The following is a 24,967-nucleotide window of genomic DNA, read 5'->3' as shown; positions in this document are numbered from 1 at the left end:
TGCATAAATATAACATATGTTGTTTAATATTTTATATTTGGATACAAAATTTAATTTTAATTTTAATCCTATAAATTTATCTTTTTATATCAAACTCAATATTCATACAATTAAAAAAATAGGTCATGGTTTAAAAAAAGGGGGAAAAAAAGGGTTAATGGACATGGCCAATGAAATAAAATGAAAAACTAAATATAAACGACATTAATCTATTTTAAATTCCATTGTCTAAAATTAAAATTGTTTCGATTCGTTAAATGTTTCAAACGTATTCAATAAATAAAATCAACCATATTCCTTGAGACCATAACCTTGTAGGCATGTCAAATGTCAATAATAAAAAAAAAAAAATAAAAAAAAAAAAAAAAAAAAAACTTAAAAAATGTCATTGAACAGTACATTGATTATTAATACCAAGTTTCTACATGGGATATAAAACAGAACTTGTTTACAACTTGGAGCAAAATCCCATAATTCTGTATATTTCTCTCCACTCCACAAATTATGCCTTGATGAAGCTTACCAATTCATGTACCTGGAAAGAAAAAAATACAAATACAATTGATGAATCCTTATATTTATCAAACAGACTTGCTCTGTTACAAGTTCCCAGTATCTTTCTTCCCTTTCTTTCCAAAAATCTGGAGGGATCAAGTTATATAGCTCCCAATCCAGTTTGGGAAACACGGGCTGTAGTTACACGCAGTTCTCCGTGTACAAAAAATTATTAGAATCGACGGTGAAGTAATGACAGCAGATATCGAACGCTAACGAAAACTGATGGCAAAACAATAGAAATTCACTGATAGTTGCATAACTGAATAACAGTTAAGAGATTTAAAATAAATGATTTTGTTTTCTATTTGCAATCAAGAATATTATAGCACATGGTACATCTATATGTGAAACATAAGCTTTAAAAAAACTCCAACACAGGACAAATTAAATACCAAAGTGTACAGCATACCATAGTTTTGATGCAGCATAGTGAACCTGTGAATTGCTTTTATGAGGGAGCCGAATTTCATGGACTTCACTGGGCCCATGTACCTGCAGAAGGACCCAAAGTCCATTATTCCCCAGTCGGGATTTGCTTCGTTCATGTCCAACTGAACAATGTAATAAGATACCATGACGAGTGATGCAAATTTCCTTTTATAGTTTTGCAAGCAATGAGGTGGATTGTAAACAAATCGGCTTGAAGGTCAATGCAGGTGTCAGCAAAGCATTAAACAAATTAGCCCTTTTAATTTTTTTAGCAAAAACTCAGCAAAATGGTGAGCACAGTAAGCAAATGTTACAATATCACATGGGACACTCTCAGAAACTTTCTTGGGAGATGCCAGGTTATAAGAAGGCTAGATATATAAAATTGACAGACAAATGTTTTGATAACTCATGGTAAACTTTATGCAATATTTGTCATGCTTTCTTGATTGCTGCCATTCAACAAAGCATGAAGTATATACTCACACAATCTCAGTATAACGAATTCTCCAAGCCGGAAACCCCAGGTGGCATCTCGCAGGCCCATAAATCAACATGAGATCAGGTTCCGAGCCTCCATAACCTGATTTCACAAATAAACGATTTTGTAAACTAGAAACTTATTAAAAATACCAATACCAGATTCTATAATAGCAAAGAATAAAAACAAACATATGAAATTAATGGAAAGCGAAAAAGGCAAAAACAAAAACTACCTATTGCTCCAAGAGCGTCATTCATGTCCGACTCTGTTAAATGCTTCTCTTTAGAAACACTCAAATAGTGCTTCTCCAACAGAAAGTTAGCTGCTTTGGTCACTGCAAGTTTCCCATCAGAAAAAGAAATCACTTCCAAACTCATTTGTTTCTGCTCAAGAAGGGGTTTGCTTGTGGATTCCTGGAGAAAAGAGACATTTTAGAAACACAACGGTATATAAAATATAGACACTCTGTGATGCTTCCAAAAGAAAAATATTATATAACTACATATGCATTAATATTATCGAGTAAAGTGGTTGACCCGCAATGTTAGGTGACATGTCTGAATAGGAAATATTGTTTCCATGTCATGCTTTGCAACAAACATTGCAACAATTGCCATCCAATCATGTGATGTTCTGGAGACAATAAGTACCAAAAATAACAATTTCCAGTGCTGACAAGACTCGGATTTCATTTCAGTAAATGTAATCAAAGACATTTGAATTCCAAACTCAGTAAAGTTCAATGTGAAATAATTTACAGCCTTCAATTTAAATTTCATTTCAGGAAACAGAATGAAACCTTAGATATTTTTTCGCTTTCCAACAATAACAAGAGAGCTTCTTTGAAATGCTTCAGCACTCCTACAGTGAAGAACACAATCGTAAATTACCAATATGGCTAAAATCTCGAAATCAAACCAAAAATAACAGGCAACAGGCAACTGCCCCTTTTATACCTTCCCTGTCATAGAGACATACATTTTTCACTCCATTGTCTGCAAGCCACCGCAATAGATCAAGAACTTTGATTGTCTGAAGAGCCTCTTTGCTGTCAAAAACAACTGCCAGATTCTGAACTTTACTAATATCACAAGCTTTGTACCTCGTCAATGCGCCGGTAGAGATGAGACAACTCTCGATGCCATTCGCCAAACCCAGTATAAAGTACCATAAACTAATAAGAAAATGTGTGATGTGCCACAATAAACACAGCCAGGGATCACGAATCTGTAAGAATATTAGACCAATTAATGTCTACAAAAATTTAGAAATATGCATCACAGTACCCTATATCATTTCTGCATAAACCAACATTGGCAAGGGGGTTATCGTTTGCTCCTCAACTTAAAATAATGTCAATTTCGGCATACCGAGAGCACTATAAACATATGTTATTCCCAAAGCTTAGTCACTCCAAAATGAAACTCACGGTTCTGTACCTGCATGTTAGCTTATCCTAACATAATACAACAATCCATTTCATGGACTTTGATAGGCAATACAGTGAGGGCTACAAATATAAATAAGTAGTTTTTCAGAAACTTCACATTTCACATATCAACAACTCACTGCATAGCCTATACCAATCTTCTTGTTTTCACCCTTGACTTTACACGTAACTGATGGGTATGTGAAAAACCACTTTTTCCCAAGAGCTTGAGCTTAAGGAAGATGTATTCAGCCAAAAATTGGGGTACATTTTGGGAAAATTAAAACTGCCATTAAGAGAAGAAGATGAAAGGGAGTTTCATCAAAATTCTAGTAGAATAGAGGTTGAGGTTTTCATCATGGTAATAACATTATAAAGTTATAAGCTGGAGACGGATTGTGCTATGTAGATTAAAAACCAAGGTGTACATGTGCATGTTCATCGGATACAAGACAACAAAAAACCACCCAAAACCAACTGACAACAAAAAACCACCCAAAACCAACTTAAAATATACGAGCTTTTGCATACTAAAGATTTTGCAGCAGATGCCCATTTTTTTACCAAATACTCGAAATCATGAACGGTGACACCAATAATAAGCGACTTTCAACAATTTAGTTAGTGTTTGAGAGCACTTCTCAGTTTTTTCTTGACAAAATTTCAAAATTTTGTGAAGGAAAAGTTGAGAAACACTCCAAAACACTACCTTATCAAATACTTCTCAAACTCGGCGAGAAAACACTAATATTGAAAGAATCAAAATGAAAAGGCGTAAACATGCACTCACCGACCGGACCCACGAGGAAACCTTCTGGATTTCATCTCCAAAATCCAATACACTGCAAATGCAAACCAAATTAACGTAACCCAGAACAATACCAGAATAAACAAGGCAAACTCCATGCCATAATGAGGCGTAACAAGAAATAAATTAACAAAAACAACATCCACTAACGTTGATTCAATCCAGCGTAAGAACATAATGAGGCGAATGAAGTCGAAATCCAGCCTATACGATTGCTGAAAAAGATCAACATCAAACGGGCTAGGAACCCATGAATCAAAGCCAGTCAGCGCCATTTCCTCTTACACTTGACAAGTGCTGAATGAATAGCAGATAAAACAAACGTTGCGATGGATTTGGAGGGTAAAAACATACCATTTATGTGGTGTAGGCAGCAAATCCAGCGAGAAGAGGTGGGTTTACGTGTTGTGACATCTTCTTGGAACAATGTTACCCTGCATGATTCTAATCCCACACACAATGGGAATTGGAGCCGTGTGTCGTCTCAGCGTAAATTGCCAAACAGATCCCAACATATTCTAACAATGACTCGATCACGATTTATAATAACTTATTAATACCAAGAATCATAGATATTCAATTCTATATTCCTAGAACTTCTAAAAATGATACAAAATTCAAGGTTAAATATTGGATTTAATAAATAAATTATTATAAGTTGATATAATCATAGGAGGAAATACACATTGATAAGATGTGATTGTTAGATTTAAATTATATGATATGCTTATTATCACAAGCTATACGTACGTTTTCGAAACTCGGTAGATGATGTATATAAGATCATATATGAAATCAAATCATTTATTTAAGATAATTATCAATTGTACTTATCAATATCAATATCAATATTAGAAATTAAAAACACCAACACTGAATCGAAGATAAATAATGAACATATCTATATTTATGAAATCTAAATGAGTATGAGTATTAAAAAGCTTCAAGTTGTTTAATCTATAATTTAGTATTAATTTATTATCAATAGCATATGAAATTATTTACTAAAAATCTTACAAAATGAAATTATATCGATAGAAATTAATTATTTATCTTCAATTCGATATCGAGATTATATGCTCATTATGTCCAAGCTGTATTAATTCAATCTCGATCGAAGATAAATAACGAGCATATCTATATTCTATATCTTAGACAAAATGTTTTAGATTGCGTGTATAATATATATATCTACATGACTATACTACAAACTAAATCAACTAAACATTTTTTTTCGAAAAAAAATAAAAATAAAAATGAACTGCAAGTCTGCAATTTGTGTAAAAGTTTTAGCAAATTCAAATCGAAAAATTAATTATAAGCATGTTTTGATCATATGTCTGAAGATATATTTAATTTTAAATTAAATTAAATAAAACATCTGAAATCAAGGGGGAGATGGAATTTTAAAAGACGACCGGTACAACTTGGTGTTTATCTTTATCTCAAATCAACGTAGACTGAGTCAACCAAAATCTCTATAACATCATAAATTTCTCTATCTCAGAACTCCATGTATTTTACCGCCATTTTCCCAATGTTTACCACTCATTCTCATCTTCTTCTACCCAACTCTTCTTTCTGTCTATTATTATAATTATAATTATAATAATAATCTATAGAAATATTATGAAGAATGGAGACGATCATATCGATAAGAAGAGAAAGATCAACGATCATAGCTCCGGCCTCTTCGAGACCGAAGAGGACACGGATAACCTGTTAAATCTTTCTTTGTCCCTTATTAACCCTTCCACCGTTTCGACGCCGGATCCGTCCCCGTCTCTGTCTCCGTCCCCGCCTCTATCTCCGACGTTTGTGCCGGTTCATCAAAGCCCAGTTCTCAACCCTCAAAGAATATTCTATCCCCGTCCAGCACCATTTTGTCAGCAATTCTTTTCGATCCCGGCCCTCGGCTCTCCACGACAGTCTCCGCTGCCGTCGGCGATTTATACACAGCAAACTCCGCCTGCATCGTCACCGGTTTATCAAATCCAATTCGCCACGGCAACCCTCAACCCTCCAATACTCCCTCTACAACCATCTTCATCTCCTCTGCCGCCACAGCAACTCTCTCAAGAACCTTCTGGAAACGGACATGGCAACCCACAGCCGCCACGCTCTAGGCGTAACCCTACCCAACTCCCACGAGGAGGAAAGAGCATCGAGATATCGCCGCCGTACCCTTGGGCAACGAACCGCCGTGCCACAGTGCTCAGCCTCCGAGACCTACTCTCCAGCCAGATCCACACCATAGCCGGCAACGTCCAATGCAAGAGATGCGAGAGAAACTACGAGATGGGGTTCGACTTGCGGCAGAAATCATTCGAAATCTTCCAATATATCATCGAAAACAAGAGCCAAATGTACGACCGAGCCCCTAGTGCTTGGATGAGTCCTGCATTGCCTACATGCAAATACTGTGGGAAAGAAAATAGCGTGAAACCTATCATTTCCGACAAGAAAAAGACAGTCAATTGGCTTTTCTTGCTTCTGGGCCAAATGCTGGGTTTCTGCACGTTAGGCCAACTCAAATATTTCTGCAAACACACCAAGAATCATCGTACAGGTTCTAAAGATCGAGTGCTCTATCTGACCTACATGGGATTGTGCAAACAGCTCGATCCCAACGGCCCTTTCGATCGATAATACAAATTTTTTGGTCATGATTTTATGCTGCCGCATGCAAGCATGTGGGTGATATCTACAGGTGATGGTTGTATCACTCTAGGTGTACATAAATATATTGAACTCGAAGTAGCTCATGCAATCATTTGGTTTTCTTTTACTATTCATCACGCATGCCTCTTTCTTTTCAATTTTTGCCGCGTTCATTTAATAACTCTTTCATTGTCTAAAGGATTATTTGATTTTGCCTAGTTTCTGTTTGGTTATGGTTCCACATAGGTTTAGATTTCTTATTTAATTTCAACAATAGCATCAGAGATATATAGTTAATGATTCTCTCGTGATTCTAATTTCTAAGCCCAATTTTCAGACCATTCGAAAGATAAAATTATCGTGGGCCGTACAATCTTGTGCAAGCGGAAAATCTTACAAGCTGATATTTGGAATGGACAATTTCAAATGCAACGGCTAAATCAATGTGTAACACGTTCGACGATATTTTTATCTTTCAAATGATTATCTTCACATTTCAATTAATGCAATGTATAAACCAATGTATAGTACTCCATTCCAAAAATATTAACGTATCAGATTTTCTGCTCAACAAGATTGATGATAGTTTATCTTTCATTCAAATGGTTAGCTCGCACCACCGAATATGCTTGTTGAGAGTTGAGACTAGGGGTGGGCGTTTGGGAACGGGTCGGGTGGGGTATTTTTAAAAAGACGGGTTTGGGTGATATTATTTTTTGGGTTAGTGTCGGGTAGTATAATTATTGCCCGATCGGGTTTGGGTACCCAACAGTTTTTTTTTATTCAATATATATTATTATGTGTTATCAAAGTCATATTTCTATAAATCCAATATTTATTTTCGGTATATTATATTACATTTGAATTTGAATATATTGCCCAAAAATATACTCGAAGTCCTATAAATATTTAATTTTGGATAATTTTTTCAAAGATAACTATGGAGGCCGGGTTTTTTTATTTTTAATTTTAAAAAATAAAACATTTTCAAATTTAATGTGTTGCAATCTGCTCATGCTGGCAGCGATCCCACCCCGAGTTGAGAAGGTAAAATTTATTTTCATCCCTCACATTTGAAACCAATTTCAACATCATCCCTAATGTTTCAAACAACTTCATTATCATCCTTCATCTCTATTTTGTTTTTATCAAAACTTAGACCAGTTATTTATCTTCTATAATTTTTTACTTGAATGCCCTTTTGCATGTCTTATTTGAATAATGTTGATTCAAAAAAATATACAATAATATTGATGAAAATAACTAATTATATAAATTAATTAATGTTTTCTAATAGTATAACAAAATTTTAATTTAAATAATACACAAATTTTTAATTTAAATAATTTGAAAAATACAAAATATAAAATATAAAATTTAGTGGTCAAAATTTGAAACATATACGTAAAAAATATAGAATAATTATAACAACATTAATTTTATTTTGTAATATTTATAAAAACATATTATTTGTAATATTATTACTATTATTATTATTAATTAATTGTATATAAATACTTATTTTTCAATATTATTATATTTTTATTTGAAATTATATAAATATGATATTATATATATATATATATATATATATATATGTTTCAAATTTTGGCCATTAATTTTAATAATCTTTGCACCCAACAATTCATCTCTCAAAATAATTGTATTTCTTGCGATTAATGTGAATCGAAGTCGTGATATTTGTTCTAATATCAGTTATAGACTTAACGTTTTTCGCTTTATCAAAAATTATAGTTTGTGGTAATAGTGAAACTCAAATAATTTAAACCATACAATAGTTCATGCGTCACGTTTTGATCGTTCTCCTAGCATGAGCAATTATTACATCCAACATATTATTAAAAATTATTATTTTATTTTACCTAATTAGTTATTTTTATCAAAACTATTATATTCATATTGAATAATAATATTTTTTGCAATCTTTAAATAAATAAAAAAATAAAAGGGCATTTAAGTCAAACAACTTAAAAAAAATAAAAGGGCATTGAAGTTCTTTGAAATGTCAAGGATGCTTTTGAAACTGAATTTAAATGTGAAGGATGATTATAAATTTTATCCCTAGTTGAGACAGAGTCAATCAATAGGTTACCATCAGTTTCAAATTTGTAGCTATAACTTTTGAAGGGTGTTTTATTTGTATGCTCGGGATTGCTGTATACACATGTTATCTAAAAGATCGATACTTTATGAAAACATGTAAAACTCGAGAGAAAATTAGTTATCTATTTTTGTTTCATAAAATTATTTGTCATGATTCACATGTAACATCTATCATGCATGATGTAGCTCATACATTTTTCTAATGCAATGTAAATCAATACGTAACTATCAATGTATTTGTAGCATTTTTCTTTCCAAAATTAAATTTGACATTTAGCATTGTCTATCTGTACATGGTAAAGTAACAGGTGAATGGTACATGACAATGTCCATAGAGACCGTATATACAAAACACCGTGAATAGGGATTTTTACATAAATAAAATTATATAGTTTGATTAGGACCGTCGGGGTGGCTAAAATTATATATTTATTTTTATTTAGGCAGTGTTTGTAAACTCTAAAATTAAGTAATTATGGATTTTTTCTTAACAAATTTATGAAGACAAAAATTCATAATCACTTATATTTAAAGGTTGCAAACACTAATTTATATAGTATGGAATAGGTATTCCACATCAGTCTTTTTGTTTTTATGCATATTCATTTTTTAACAACTAATTAAAAGGCAAAATCGAAGCAGGTACTCGATAAATGATCAGGAGCTATGCCCAAACTCTTGCTCGTGTTGGAAAATTTAAGTTTTCAGTCAAGCTTTTAGCAATATTGTATTATTGGAGCGTTGTTGGGCTCATAATTTGCTGTGGATACATGATCAACAATCCCTTTGGACAGAAGTCTCAAATATTCACATTAGACTCGATTTCGCGCGAGGAGATCAAACGTCTATACTTTCCACTAATCATGATTCATCAGCTTCCCCATGGAGGTCCTTTCCAAAACAACAAACCCAGTCAAGAAAACTTTCGTTTATGTAGGAAAAAAGAATGAGATAATGCAAAAGGAAATGCATGTGATGGATATAACCAGAAACAAAATAATATAAGAAGAAAAAAATGAACCAATAATCAAAGCTTAAGCTTATCTTGAACTGTGACATTGCACATTATGCAGAAAAAGCGAGATTCTTAGTTCTACTATGGGGGCTCAACACCTATGAAGTTGAGGAATATATCATTCATAAAAAAATGAAGAACAAATTAATTACAGTCGCTTTACTTATAATATGAATAACAAAATTAATATAAACAAACATTTTGATTTCATTCATGATAATGAAACCAATGTGAGAAAATACACCATCCAAGATTAAATATCACAAAAGATGGCTCACGCCATCATATATCTTATTTAGTATAACATCAGAAAACAAGAATCTTATGTTCCTAAGCAAAATGATTAAATGCTTCATAAAACATATAAAACACGTTATGCCTATATGTTTAAGTAGGTAACTTAAGGGGAGAAATAAAGAAGCATATCCAAAGAACAGGAAGATGCAGAGAGGTCAGAAAATATTGGGGCCCCGACCCTTTCAAAAGCAAAGGGAATCCCTTAGTAAGGAATAGTCCAAAGTATATGCCATGTCCTTCAGCATATACTTGTGAAGGTGCTAGACGAGGTTGCATATATAAACTGTCATATTTTGTATCCGAAACATGTAAGGAGATGTTGCCTACGCAGCCTGATTTGAGAAAGAAAGGCGAGTTTGTGTGAGAAAAAAGAATGACTGTGCGATCCTCCTTCGGCAAGATAGCCATGCATGCGCATACTTTTTCTTGCCAAAGGAGAATTGCCCTGCCATTCATTCTTACAATATATTGCTGTAGCACTTCAAATTCATCGGCGATAATTAACCTTGTTCTGTAATATTAGTGCTCCAAGTTTATATCGATTATTACCAGTTTTCTTTTCCTTCTACAGCTACCAAATCGTCCAGAAAAATCGTCTTTCTACCAGTATCTTTTGACAAATATGTCAGGAAATTAGTTTCATATACTTGAGATAGTAAGAAATTGATATTGAACCAAGCCAACGTACCTACAAAAGAGAAGATAGATGAGTTGAAAATATAAAAGCATACTGCTTTAGAATGAAACTTTAACCACTCAACATGTATACCATATGAGTACTTCAATAGGTTATATAGTTTGAATGAGTTCTCTTGGCATGTAAATTAATAGCAATCAACATTTAAGCTATTCATTACTTAACTCACATACCCAAAAGTCTTGTCCTGTCATTTGCATGATTGATTTCTTCCCAAGACAATAATAAGTGAAAATATTCAATTTTCTAGAAAAATATGTGTTACTTGCTTTCACTATAAAGATCCCTGTGGTGTGCCGTAAAAGACTATTTTTACAAATAAAACACCAAAAGTTGTCTCTCTAATTTAATGTTGTTTGGAAATAAAAATCTATGGTCTTCATTATTATTATTATTATTATTATTATTATTATTATTATTATTATTATTTAAGTATCTCAATTTTATGGGGTTTTTTCCGTCAGTAACTGTAGACAATGCATAAAAATGTAGCGTCTGCTAGCTGCTAGCACCTTTACGTGGGGACCTGCACATGTACCAAGTTTTTTTTTTTGGGTCTTTTAATTAATTATATAATTAATAAATGTTTATCGTTATTTATTTATTAATATGGAAATTTTGTTTCAAAAAAAAGTCAAAATTTTAATTTTAATTTCTAATTTATGAACAACTAAAAAAATTATTACGAAGAGAAAAAGTAAAAAAATTAAAAAATTAAAATGATTAAATAAATTTTTTTGTGATCAGTTATATTTATAGAAATTTGGTTAACCTAAATAAAAATATTTTGATTAAATTTGTTTTATATTATATTTTTTAAATATAAATTTTATTTTAATTACAAATTTGGTTAGCGTAGTTGTTGGCTTATTTTAATTCGTTTGGATTTTTTAAGTCCCTCAATTATGTGGACAGACCTAGAGGAGTTAATTCAAATAGATTCGTGTTGGATTGGCGCAAATGCTATATATTAGAAAATTTTTCAACCCGAACTCGAACCGAACATAAATCATCTCGAAAATGGTGAACTCAAACCAGACTAACCCGATTAATCCAATTTTATTTTTTATTTTTAAAATAATTAAAAAAATTTAAAACGTGTCGTAAATATTACTATTTTAATTTAAATTTGAAAGTCTGATCGCAGAAATTTAAAATATATTTAGTAAACAAAATAAACAATTGTTAAAATAAAAAAAATCCAATTGTGAACACATATCCACTCGTAGACTTGGAGTCTTTCGTGTCAGAAATCCAATTTGCATCACAATATCCTTCTAGGACCGCAGGATATTTTGTATACATTATTTCATAACTCGAAGTGTATTTCAAATATCCAAGCACTCTCATTAATGCTTTCCAATGATCCTCACTTGGATTACTTGTGAACCGACTCAGTTTGTTTACAGTATATGCAAGATCAGGACGGGTACAGTTAGTTAAGTACATTAAAATTCCTATCACTCTTGCATATTCCATTTGTGAAACAGGTTCTCCTCTATTTTTGGCTAAATGTGTACCCAATTCCATGGGTGTTCTAGTCGGAGGACGATTTGTGGCATTAAATCGTTCAAGAACCTTTTCTACATAATGAGTTTGTGATAAAATAATTCCAGCAGGAATTCTAGAGACTTTAATCCCTAGAATAATATCACACAATCCCAAATCCTTCATGTCAAAATGTTGTCTCAGCATTTTCTTGGTTTTCACAATCAATTCATGGTTGCTTCCCATGATTAATATGTCATCTACATAAAGGCAAACAATTGCACATGCATTTGTAGTACCTTTAATGTAGACACATTTATCACATTTATTTATTGTGAAACCATTTGACAACATTGCAGTGTCAAACTTGTGATGCCATTGTTTAGGTGCTTGTTTCAGTCCATACAACGACTTGACAAGTTTACACACTTTTCCTTCTTTTTCGAGTACAATAAACCCTTTTGGTTGTTTTATATATATTTCTTCTTCCAACTTTTCATTCAAAAACGCTATTTTAACATCCATTTGACGTATCTCAAGATCATGCAATGCTGCAATAGCTATGAGAACACGAATGGATGTTATTCTAGAAACCGGAGAGTAGGTATCGAAGAAATCATATCCCTCCTTTTGTCTAAAACCTTGAACCACTAGTCGAGCTTTATATTTATCTATAGATCCATCTTCTTTGTATTTTTTTTAAGAATCCACTTAGATCCCAAAGGTTTACAGCCCGGAGGGAGATCAACCAACTCCCACGTATGATTATGCATGATGAAATCTATTTCATTTTGTATGGCTTCCTTCCAAAAAGGAGCCTCGGGATTTGATAAAGCCTCTTGAAGAGTTCTTGGTTCATTATCTAACATGTATGTTAGAAAATCAGGACCAAACGATTTTTCAACTCGTGCACGCTTGCTGCGTCTTGGTTCTTCTTTGGTTTGTGGAGTTTCAATTGTATTTTCATAAGTTCGCTTGTTCGAACTTATTTCTTTCCTTTCTTTACGAGAAAATATATTTTCAAAGAATACTGCATTCCTTGACTCCATAATTATGCCTTCGTGTACATCAGGAATCGTTGACTTATGTACTAAAAATCGATATGCACTACTATTGTATGCATAACCAATAAATATACAGTCAACCGTTTTAGGCCCAATTTTTATTTGTTTTGGCTTAGGTAATTCTACTTTAGCCAAACACCCCCACACTTTGAGGTATTGGTAAGAAGGTTTACGACCTTTCCACTGTTCATACGGTGTTTCATCTTTTCCTTTAATTGGAATTTTGTTTAGAATGTGAGTTGTTGAGAGAATCGTTTCACCCCACATATTTTGAGGTAAGCCAGAATTTATTAACAACACGTTCATCATTTCCTTTAATGTTTGATTTTTGCGTTCTGCAATGCCATTAGATTGAGGTGAGTAAGGGGCTTTCGTTTGATGAATGATGCCCGAAGTTGAGCAAAATTCTTCAAAAGGAGCCACATACTGTAATGAACTGGGCTGGCCTAGTTCATTCTTGAACTCATGATCTTCTCCCCCCTGGTGAGGAGTTTTTGCCCTCCCCAGGATTCGAACCTTGCACTCCAGGTCATAAATGCAATGTTCCCTTAATCCTGGTACCATTGAGCTAGCTAGCTCAATGGTACCAGGATTAAGGGAACATTGCATTTATGACCTGGAGTGCAAGGTTCGAATCCTGGGGAGGGCAAAAACTCCTCACCAGGAGGGAGAAGATCATGAGTTCATTACATAAAAGGGCGCCCTTTTTTTGTAATGAACTGGGCTGGCCCAGTTCATTCTTGCTCTCATGATCTTCTCCCCCCTGGTGGGGAGTTTTTGCAGCTAGCTCAATGGTACCAGGATTGAGGGAACATTGTATTTATGACCTGGAGTGCAAGGTTCGAATCCTGGGGAGGGCAAAAACTCCCCACCAGTGGGGAGAAGATCATGAGAGAAAGAATGAACTGGGCCAGCCCAGTTCATTGCCCTCCCCAGGATTCGAACCTTGCACTCCAGGTCATAAATGCAATGTTTCCTTAATCCTGGTACCATTGAGCTACCAGGATTCGAACCTTGCACTCCAGGTCATAAATGCAATGTTCCCTTAATCCTGGTACCAAGCTCAATGGTACCAGGATTGAGGGAACATTGCATTTTTTTTTTTGTAATGAACTGGGCTGGCCCAGTTCATTCTTGAACTCATGATCTTCTCCCCCTGGTGGGGAGTTTTTGCCCTCCCCAGGATTCGAACCTTGCATTCCAGGTCATAAATGCAATGTTCCCTTAATCCTGGTACCATTGAGCTAGCCCCCTGGTGGGGAGTTTTTGCCCTTCCCAGGATTCGAACCTTGCACTCCAGGTCATAAATGCAATGTTCCCTCAATCCTGGAGTGCAAGGTTCAAATCCTGGGGAGGGCAAAAACTCCCCACCAGGGGGGAGAAGATCATGAGAGCAAGAATGAACTGGGCCAGCCCAGTTCATTACACATACTCTCCACCTCGATCACTTCGAATCATTTTAATCTTTGAACTTTGTTGATTTTCAATCTCGGTCTTATATTTCTTGAAAGCTTCAATTGCTTCATCTTTGCTTTTCAATAAATATACATAACAAAATCTGGTGCAATCATCAATGAATGTTATAAAGTACTTATTTCAACCTCGTGTTTGTATAATTTTTAAATCACATACATCAGTATGTATTAATTCAAATGGCGTAGTACTTCTCGTGACATTATGAAATGGAGTTTTAACCATTTTCGCTTCATCACACTTGTTTTGTGGATTTCTTTTAAACGTAGGTATTACATTTAAATTTGCAAGTCGTTGCAACGTATTGAAGTTAACATGTCCTAATCGTTCATGCCATAATTCATAGCTTTCAAGCAAGTTAGCAGAACCAACAACTTTATTCTTCGCCTCAGGGCGGATAACATTCATTACATTCAATTTAAAGAGACTACTATCTTGGTACCCTTTACCAACAAATACACCGGATTTTTTTAACACAAACTTATCAGACTCAAACACCATTCTAAACTCTATCTTGCTCAAAAGAGAACCTGAAACTAAATGCTTACGAATGTCTGACACATGTAGCACATTTTTAAGCGTCATCTCCTTGCCCGACGTCATCTTCAGCACTACATTGCCAACTCCAACGACATCCGAAGTTGCAGAGTTACCCATGAACAATTTTCTATCACCAACGGTGGCATATGTGGAATACATATCTTTATCGGCACAAATGTGGCTTGTAGAGCCAGTATCGATCCACCATCCTCTTGGATCATCCACCATGTTGGTCTCACAAATAACAGCACTAATATCAATATCAGAAATTGTTAAAGGTACATATTTTTCTTGAACCATGTTCACTTGCCTTAGTTTCAGATTTTTGTTGTTTTTCTTAGGAAGTCGGCAGTCTCTTGCCATATGATTTGGTTTGCCACAGTTGTAGCAACTTTATTGGAATTTCTTTGCTTTCCCCTTTTGCTTTCCATCATGGGAGCGCTTCCTCTTTTGACTCGTACTAGACTCCGTCAGATTTGCTTTGGCCTCGGTTTCCATCATCTTTTTATGTGACTTGACCTCGGTATTTCTGTTATCCTCCTCAATGTGAAGTCGCACTATAAGGTCTTCAAATTTTAACTCCTTATGTTTGTGCTTAAGGTAGTTCTTGAAGTCATTCCACATCGGAGACAACTTCTCAATGATAGACGTGACTTGGAATGGTTCATTGATTTCCATTCCTTCGGCCAATAAGTCATGCAAGATGATTTGTATCTCTTGCACTTGACTCATCACAGTTTTTGAGTCTACCATCTTGAAGTCCAGAAATTTGCCAACCACAAACTTCTTGATACCGGCGTCTTCAGTTTTGTATTTCTTCTCCAAGGAATCCCAGAGTTCCTTGACCGTCTTGACAGAGGAGTAGACACTATAGAGAGTGTCATCAAGGCCATTCAGGATGTAGTTTCTGCATAGGAAATCGTTGTGGTTCCATGCATCAACAACGGTCCTCCTTTGGGTGTCAGAATCGCCATCAATGACGACAGGGGGATCCTCCTTCAGGAATCTAGACAGATTCAAAGTGGTAAGGTAGAAGAGCATTTTCTGCTGCCAATGTTTGAAGTCGGCACCAGAAAACTTAGGCGGCTTTTCTCCATGTGCAGGGGCGGAAGAGAGCGGAGTGAATGAAATGGTAGACATCTTCAGAATCCCAGAAATACAAAATTTTGTCTTGCGATTGTTATGAGGATATATTCCGAATTCTGAAAACTTCAATGTCAACAGCAACAACAGCAGCGAAAATGATGAACAAAGTCGAGGCGAGAGAAACTCTTTATCCGCAAGACGAAATTGCCCGTTAACAGTGCTCAACGTTGGCGGCAATCGTCCCTAAGATACAACGACTAACGATCGTGATATAGCAAGACTACAAATATCACGAACTTCAGCGAACGAAAATAAGTTTCAACTTTTCTTTAAAAAAGTGAGGGAGAGATTTTTCAGAAATCTGATGTATACGTTATCAGATGTTCTGTATATCGTTTTCTGTGTTATAACCACCATATATATAGACTTATACATGGAACAATACGTTTTAAGGCATAAGGATGCAACCCATGACAGAAAAAGCCCAGAAACAGTCGTGACTAAATTAAAAAATTTTATTTTTGAACCAAATTTTATCCAAAAAAGAATAATAGATCATAAGTCCTCGCCTCGCCAAGCCGGCCGGCCGACCGCGCGCGTGTTTGTTGCATCGATTAGCGTCTTGCCCCTTTACAAAACATCTGGTGCCCTATGGGCCCAATCCCATAAACCAAATTTGGATTATTTAAGGTGAGCAACAAATTGGAGTTGTTCCAATGTGGGACAACCAATTTCCCATTTTTCTCCAATTTATTTCACCAAATTCAAATTATTTGTAGCACTTGGGACAAACTTTTCAAGCCATTTGGGACAAGCTTTTCAAGTCCATTTATTCCACAATTCATTCAATTAATAATTTTCAACATGATGATCATTATGAGACGAGGCTGCCACATAGGATGTGGGGGCAACCAAAAGGGCCATCACCTTTGAAGAAACTATCTTTAGTTGTGCTTTAGCAACCACCAAAAGAAAGATCTTTGGAGGAGGCCCTCAGTTAGTGAGTTGGTGACGAAGTTTGAATGACATAGGGTTGGATGAGCTAGCCAAGAATAGAGTTAGTTGTTAACCAACTTTGGCTATGAGATTTTCCTTTTGGACGATGCTCGAGAAACAGAAAATTTAAAGGTGAGCTATGATGGTAACTGGTTATTTGAAGAATGAATATGATTTCAAATGAAAAATATTAATGATAATAAAATATAAAACATGGGATGAAATTGTCCCATTGGATTCATCAATCACAATTTGAGTTGTTGCTCTGATGGTATTGAGATAGCCTGTATATATTCATGTGTTTGGAAATCCTATAACACTGATTTTCAAATTAATGAGTGACTTAAGAAAATATATAATCGAGAATTTATGCGATGTAACATTGAGAAAATACTAGGAAGACATATAATTTATATTTCTCAAAAACCTTTCGTTTCAGGGAAATTTAACCAAAACACACACGGTTTTTAATCCAATATGTAATCCTCAGTATACATATAACATAATACTTCTTAAAATTCTCTAGATATTTCTAAAAATATTTTGGTATTTCCTAATAAATCTATTCCAATTTTCCATTATCAAGAAAGATATTTTGTTGTTATGTCATAATTTATAATATGATGTCATTATATTATATTATAAAATTAAAACACGTCATACTTGTTATGAATGCATTTTGTTTACGTTGAAACGTGCAATCGTTACTTTTCGGTGCAGTCTGGGTAAACCTCCGTATTAAGCAATAGTTTGCAAACTAGACTAGTAAGGTAAATCGCACTAGACAAGTCATGTGCGACAGATTAATTCAATAAGTTGTTGACAAAGGTAATCGAAATATATATCGTGTATTTCTAATTATATACACTCTCGTTTCTTAAGTGAGAAGCACCCCGTTATCCAAAATCAAACCGAACCAATCAACTTATAATTTCGTCCTAAGAATCTAATTTTGCAAAACCACCCAAATTATAATTCGATCCTTACGGATAATTTTGTAAGACGAATTTAATTTAAAATAATTCATAAAAAAAATATTATTTTATATGTCAAAAACAACATTATTTTTCACTTAAAATATGCCAAAGATTAATATAACGAAAATTATTTTAGAGTTGGGACTTGGGAGCTTGGAAGAGGTCATTACGAAGCCTGGCGTTTTCGTTTCTTAGACTAATCACGCGAGTTGGATCCAATTCCAGCGAGAAGGGTTTCGAGATAACACAAATAAACTAGACAACAGAGTTGCCCTCTTTGAGTCAAAAATCCTTGCGACAAGATCCTGTTTCTCTCGAGCGAAATCCGTTGCCTGTCAATTGAATCGTGAAAACTGGATCTATTCCCATCCAACATGTCCAGCGAGGTAAGTTATTGAAGGCTTTTGATTTTCAGCTGTTTTTCGGAGATCATAAAATCGGGTGATATTGTGGTGTCCAGAGAAACATTGTGTTGGGTGGGAATTTTGTTGGAATACTCTTCAATTCAGCTTATTATACTTGGGTATAGAATTATTGGATGCTTGCGTATTCTGTTCGTTTTTTTTTAAAGCATTTATTGGAGCCATCAAGTGATATTTGTTTATTCAGTTGGCAAGCATGTGGAACTATAAAAATTAATTTGTCCGGATCAATTATATGATAGTCGGAATTAGTGAAGGATAGTCTGTAGTATGGCTCGAAATTTGGAAGAGTTCGTGTCTTAGTATTTTCTGTGCTGGTGTGAGGGAAGAGGAAGTTGGATTCATCGGCATTTAATATTCTTTGAGTGATACTGCAGTTTTCTTATGTTATGATGCGATTGGTGCTTGGTACATTTTTATTTGTGATTTATTGCTAAACCACACTAATAACTGCAGGCTGGGCTTCGGCTACTTCTCTGTCCCCTGGGTTCTAATATTGTGGTTCGCACTGCGTGGTGAGCTTTGAATTTTGTTTTAGTTAAAGAAAATGTGGCTTTGAATCTTTTGCCATGAGCCTACTTCCACAAACATGGTGAAATCACTGGCATGGACATTTTGGTCATTCAATTTATTTTGCTATTATCACTTATCAGTTGTAATTTAGGAAAATTATAGCCAGATAATAGCATTATAATTGCTAGGGTTTTCATTCATTCATGTGTGATAGCCATAATTTATGGAGCTGAAAATTTTCCCATCTTCACTGTTAAAATTTTATTCGCTTGTGGTATCCATTATTCGCTTGTGGTATCCGTAATGTTGATTATCAGTTGACCATATGCATGTCTCTTGCAGCTGTTCTGTGGGGATTGTCTTACCTGTATATTCTACATTTAAAGCCATCGAGGCAAAAGATCAAGATGAACAGCAGAAGTGGCTTTTGTATTGGGCTGGTTGGTTAAATTGTTAAAATTATTCTCCATACATTTAGGGTCATGTAAGATCAAATTGGTCCTATCTTGAAAGTTATGCTCATGTTTTCTAAAATCTTCAGGCTGAGAGAGAGAGTTGTGGTGTTTATTGCCTGGTGTTTGAATTGAAAATAAAAAAAATGGCAATTTTTTAGTGCCTTATGTCTACTGATGCTCAAGAATTCTGTCCTATAATAATTTTTATATTAATTTTAGCGAGTAGGATGGATAATGGACTTATCAATGTTTTCCAGAACTATTAATAAACGTACATTTGTTGAAACCTTGAAATCATGTTTTATTATCTACATATCATGTTTATCACAGTGAGTGAATCTATCTGATCACATGTTTGCAGCATATGGAACTTTCAGTGTTGCTGAGTTGTTCACAGATAAATTTCTCTATTGGTAATTTTATACCTTTTTCCATCTGATTAAGGCACTGCCACGCACTTACGGAATATGATATATCTGTGTGTCTCGCTTGTTTGGTAATCTTAAGATTTTGATTAAAGTTTGTTTGGTTTTTTCAGGTTCCCTCTCTACTATCATATGAAGTTTGCATTTCTCGTATGGCTTCAACTGCCATCTGTTGACGTAAGCTTATGCATTTCATTTTTCTTGTTTCAGTTGCAATATTATTTGTCTGTTCACTTTTCTCAACTTTTATTTGAATTGTGGAATTACCCATCAGTTCTAGAATCACATCATGTTCATGATAAATATGTTTGATGTTGGTGGATGAAAATTTGATGCATATATTTGCCTGCAATTATGAAATAGTCATCTGTAAACGAGTGATTTTGCTGATTTTAAAGTGCATGTGATGTTGATATTTTGTTCCTGTAATTTTCATTTTCCTTTGTTGAAAGGATTCCTGTGGTTTACATTGCAGGTATTTAATATTTTAATTTATTGTTTTTACATGAATTGTTTTATAATTGTGTCTCGCCTTTGTTTGTGAACCTTTCGGTCCTCTCTTGTTTTGACAGGGAGCAAGACAACTGTATATGAATCATTTGAGCCCTTTTCTTCGAAGGCATCAGCCAAGACTAGATCAACTTGTGGGCTTCTTATATGGTGAAATGGTGAGTACTTATCGTCTACCTTTGTGATGCTTGACATTTTCCCTGGATCAGATGATGTTTTAGTAGTTCATATTGGATTGTGTTACCCCCTTCCTCTCTCCTAGATGACCTCTAATATTTCTTGTGTAATTTATGTTGGTGGAATGGGAAGTGTATAGCTCTTATCAGTAGGAAATTCGAGCCACTTGTCATACGTGCATTTTTTTTAGGACCTTTTGCAGAAATTAGCGACCGAATGTAATAGTTCCCAACTCATATCAGCTGCGCCTGTATCTTGAAGGTTAAATTTGTCAGCAATCATGAAGCAGAAATCAAATTTGCGAAGACTCTCCTTGTCAAGGTTCTACTATCAGGTGTGAATTAATATGATTTCCTTGCATTTTTGTGGCATTCATTCAAGTGTAAAATCATGCATGCACACCCTTATGAAGTTGCTGTTATTTGGTGGATACAATTTCCCACACATTAATTCTCATACTACTCGTTCCATCTTTACCAGCTAATGACGTGGTTAAGGAAATCATTCACCCTGGGCAAAGGCGAGTCGGCGCTGCTATTGAAGCTCCTCCCGAATCAGAAGACACTTCAGAATCAGAAGATGGAGAGTGATGATGTATGTTTTATGGAAATAGGAACGAGTTGCTGCGGACAAACACTCACAAGTGATGGCATGGGGTTATGGTCCAGAAATGTTTCGTAGCTGTTTTGTTTTAGTAGTAGTAGCTCGTTTTTTTTCTACCATCTGATTGGCATTTTAAAGCTAATTAATTTAGTGAAGGTTTAGATGTGTGTTCATACAAGGCATGCTTGCAAGGGTTTGGTTTTTTGTGGTTATGTATGCATGATACATATTTAAGTATTATGTGCTTATTTATATATGATATATATACTTTTGCTTTTCAAATAATTGATTGATTTGATATTATTAGATTATTTTCTTTGAAAAACCTAATATAAAAAAATATTTTTTTACATTTTTTTACAATAAATAGTGTTTGAACAATTATTTATAAAAAATAAAAAATAATATTTTTTTATGACTTGAATAATCTCATGTCTGTTTTACAAGAGAAAAAAATTTATAATTAAGAAAGTGTTTGGATAAATAAAGACTTTTTAATTATAATTTCTTGTGTTTTTTGTTTGTGATTTATTATTAATTTGACCTGTATTTTTTATTTTAAAACATAAAAAAATTCCTTCAATTGTTCGTTAAAAATTTCAGTCGAGAACAATTTTTTTAAAAGTATTTTCATACTTTTTTTCAAAAAAAATCTTTTTCAAACATTATATTTTAAAATTATTAAAAAAATAATAGTATTACACAAATGATTTAAATAGTCGAATAAGATATCATTAGTAATCATCTCAAATGAGTTTTTGTACGTGGACTTGGCTACAAACGTTGACCTGATTGGCGATTGCCCATGACCATGTCGCTGTAAATATTATATTATAATATATAAAGTAATGCAAGTTTTCCTCCTCTCTCTCTCTCGCTGTCTGCTTCCATGGCGGCTTAAAAGTCCACTGATACATTAAACTATTCATACTTCCTTCTCCTCCGCCGCGTTCGGCGCTCGCAAAGACGGAACAATGATGAAGAAAGACGGCGGCTCCCAATCGTCGAAAGGGTCCAGAATCGCCGCCTCGGTGGCCGCCGGAGTTATCGCCGGTTGCATCTTCGCTTTCTTTTTTCCCAACGGATTCTTCCTCCCTTCGCTTCCCGTCAGCCACCTCGTCGCGGAATCTAACACGCAGGTCCCAAGTTCATTTCCCACTATTCTTACAGCTGATCTGTTGTCCACTTTGTTGGTGACCGAAAATCATGTTTTTACTTCAAAATCGTGTTTTGATGTGGCCCCTTGATTGCCATTTCTTCGGTTTATTAACTTTACTATGAAAAGTTTCTTTTTTGTTTTTGTGGGCAGACTTACAATTTACAAACTAACTGAACAGTTTACAAGTATTACATTTATCAACCACTTTCCTCAGCGAGCAAAAATTTCAAGACAAACCCATTTCAACTAAGTTAGTATTTGGAACTACTTCTCAGCTGAATCCCAAACACTACCCAAGTTCTTGAACAAGTCTGTGGCGTGATATAAATAATATCTATAAGCTGCAGAGATCTTGGTTTATGTTAATTGTTAAGTATTGAGGTCATAAAAATATGTTGGTCTAATCTTACCTTCCTAAATGGTAATGAAGGACTTAGCATTGTGGTATACCTTTCGGTGATGAGTGATATTTGTCTGATATAAAACTATCGGTCGCGCTATTCCCTGAGCTCGAGCTTTTGGGATGAGCAGTTTCAACACAGTATCAAAGCTAGGAGGTCAAACCGTGGAGGCTCAATACTCCTGGGGCATGAAATCTAGTACATGAGTATCTGGTGACCTTTGTCTGGCTCCCCTCCCTCCAGTTTCTTGTGTCCTCCCCTGCAGCTATATCAAATGTTTCTGCCTGTTGGGGGGAGTTTGTCACCACTGATGCCTTTTGCTTGTGGTGTGCCAAACATTTTACGTTAAAGAATTATAGATTTGAAGAGTCGCTAGCGTGATTGTTTGACTACTTTTATCATCACATATTAGGACAATTTGATTCACCAATAGATGCAAGCCAATGTTTCTTGATGTTTTGATGTGACGGTGTACATGATGGTTGTAACTAGTAAATCCTAAAGAGATGGTGGGAATTTGTTGTGTCCATATGAGGCTTTCAACTTGGTCTGCATTTCTGTTCTAGGTTATTTTCTCTTCGTGTCAGTCTTCGGAACGCGTTAACATTTTGAAGGCAGAGTTTGTGGCTGCTTCAGAGAGGAACGCAGAGTTGAAAAAACAAATACGGAACTTGAAGGAGAAGCTTCAATTGGCTGAACAGAGGGAAGATAGTGCTCAGAAACAAGTGTTGGTTTTGGGCGAACAGCATAAAACTGGACCGTTTGGCAGCGTGAAAGGATTACGAACCAACCCAACTGTTGTTCCTGACGAGTCTGTGAACCCGAGTTTGGCCCAGATCTTGGACAAAGTTGCTGTAAATCGAGAGCTTATTGTCGCGCTTGCAAATTCCAATGTGAAGGAAGAGTTGGAAATTTGGTTCACTAGTATCAAGAGAGTGGGTATACCTAATTATCTAGTTGTTGCTCTGGATGATGAAATTGCCAGTTTCTGTCAGTCAAACGATGTCCCGGTGTATAAACGAGACAACAGTAAAGGAGACAAAGATAAAGGGATCGAATCCATTGCAAAAACTGGAGGAAACCATGCTGTTTCAGGACTGAAGTTTCGGTTCTTAAGGGAGTTCTTGCAGCTAGGATACAGCGTTCTTCTATCGGATATCGATATAGTCTACTTGCAAAATCCATTCAAACATCTTTACCGGGACTCGGACGTGGAGTCCATGACTGATGGTCACGACAACAGGACGGCTTATGGATACAACGACGTTTTTGACGAACCAAAAATGGGTTGGGCAAGATATGCTCACACGATGAGGATATGGGTGTACAATTCTGGGTTTTTTTACATCAGACCAACAATCCCATCAATAGAACTTTTAGATCGTGTGACTGCTCGTTTAGCTAGTGAGAATGCCTGGGACCAAGCCGTATTTAACGAGGAGCTTTTCTTTCCATCACATCCGGGATATGAGGGGCTTCATGCCTCGAAAAGAACAATGGATCACCTTCTCTTCATGAACAGCAAAGTTCTTTTCAAAACCATTCGAAAAGATTCTGAACTCAACAAGATTAAGCCTGTTATCATTCATGTCAACTATCATCCAGACAAGCTTGCGAGAATGAAGGCCGTTGTTGATCACTATGTGAACAGGAAGCAAGACGCCTTGACTCCGTTCCCCGATGGCTCAGAATGATAAGAAGCTCCATTCTAACCAGGCATTTATTTGTATCATTGACTCTTGTAAGAATATATAGCAGATTGAGGTTCACACAAATTCCTACGTCAAATGGTATGCTAGCTGTTGATCTGCTTGGTATGCTGTTATTTTGTAGTTTTATATGTTACTGGTGTATCTTTCTTTCCTAAGATTTCAAATAAAAATATGAAAATAGTTTTTTTATGGTTCGAATCAATTGTTTTATTTGGGCAAGCAGCGATAACTTCACTCTCTGATTAGAGAACGAATTTTTATTCAGACAGCTTTTGATATGGCTTCAAGTATCCACCATTCCAGACGAGAGATGAGAGTGGTTCTCGAAAACGATATAGTTTTTAGTTCATATCAAAACATTTTTCTCTATAAAACTATCACAAATTCCTTCTCATCGCTATATATGTAAATGGATGTACTTTTATATCTTTATCACATCCAGTTCAATGTATAAGTTATTTAAC

At 35.0% G+C, this 24,967-nt stretch overlaps 5 protein-coding genes across 6 annotated transcripts; 3 read left to right on the top strand and 2 right to left on the bottom strand.

Annotated features, from left to right (window-relative positions):
• Positions 1 to 247: 247 nt before the first annotated feature.
• LOC140884029 (uncharacterized) lies at positions 248 to 4,185 on the bottom strand. Of its 2 annotated transcripts, XM_073290694.1 has the most exons (9): positions 4,063 to 4,185; positions 3,859 to 3,948; positions 3,691 to 3,742; positions 2,428 to 2,698; positions 2,271 to 2,332; positions 1,704 to 1,884; positions 1,474 to 1,570; positions 968 to 1,050; positions 248 to 535 (listed from the first exon to the last, which is right to left on the bottom strand). In XM_073290694.1, the coding sequence occupies exons 2-9, from the start codon at positions 3,882 to 3,884 to the stop codon at positions 528 to 530; spliced, it is 780 nt and encodes a 259-aa protein (XP_073146795.1). In that variant the 5' UTR covers positions 3,885 to 3,948; positions 4,063 to 4,185; the 3' UTR covers positions 248 to 527. The 2 variants fall into 2 exon arrangements, with proteins under 2 accessions (XP_073146795.1, XP_073146794.1); XM_073290693.1 differs by lacking the exon at positions 4,063 to 4,185 and having other exon boundaries at positions 3,859 to 4,046.
• Positions 4,186 to 5,337: 1,152 nt separating this feature from the next.
• On the top strand, positions 5,338 to 6,464 carry LOC140883907 (uncharacterized). The gene has a single exon (XM_073290528.1). The coding sequence runs from the start codon at positions 5,338 to 5,340 to the stop codon at positions 6,355 to 6,357; it is 1,020 nt and encodes a 339-aa protein (XP_073146629.1). The 3' UTR covers positions 6,358 to 6,464.
• An 8,996-nt stretch (positions 6,465 to 15,460) lies between these two features.
• Positions 15,461 to 16,207, bottom strand: LOC140883885 (uncharacterized). The gene has a single exon (XM_073290501.1). The coding sequence runs from the start codon at positions 16,205 to 16,207 to the stop codon at positions 15,461 to 15,463; it is 747 nt and encodes a 248-aa protein (XP_073146602.1).
• Positions 16,208 to 18,283: 2,076 nt separating this feature from the next.
• Positions 18,284 to 21,494, top strand: LOC140883593 (HVA22-like protein k). The gene is made up of 8 exons (XM_073290132.1): positions 18,284 to 18,512; positions 19,005 to 19,063; positions 19,404 to 19,501; positions 19,878 to 19,929; positions 20,055 to 20,118; positions 20,514 to 20,609; positions 20,890 to 20,962; positions 21,109 to 21,494. Exons 1-8 carry the CDS (start codon positions 18,501 to 18,503, stop codon positions 21,216 to 21,218), a joined length of 564 nt encoding a protein of 187 aa, XP_073146233.1. The 5' UTR covers positions 18,284 to 18,500; the 3' UTR covers positions 21,219 to 21,494.
• Positions 21,495 to 22,090: 596 nt separating this feature from the next.
• Positions 22,091 to 24,692, top strand: LOC140881441 (arabinosyltransferase RRA3-like). The gene is made up of 2 exons (XM_073286759.1): positions 22,091 to 22,370; positions 23,358 to 24,692. The coding sequence occupies exons 1-2, from the start codon at positions 22,206 to 22,208 to the stop codon at positions 24,483 to 24,485; spliced, it is 1,293 nt and encodes a 430-aa protein (XP_073142860.1). The 5' UTR covers positions 22,091 to 22,205; the 3' UTR covers positions 24,486 to 24,692.
• The last annotated feature ends 275 nt before the right edge of the window (positions 24,693 to 24,967 follow it).

This window comes from Henckelia pumila, chromosome 2 (genome assembly GCF_033568475.1).
Source record: "Henckelia pumila isolate YLH828 chromosome 2, ASM3356847v2, whole genome shotgun sequence".
In the NCBI taxonomy this organism is placed as follows: domain Eukaryota; kingdom Viridiplantae; phylum Streptophyta; class Magnoliopsida; order Lamiales; family Gesneriaceae; genus Henckelia; species Henckelia pumila.
The sequence above is the reverse complement of the archived record's forward strand: the minus strand, read 5'-3'. Positions and strand labels throughout refer to the sequence as shown.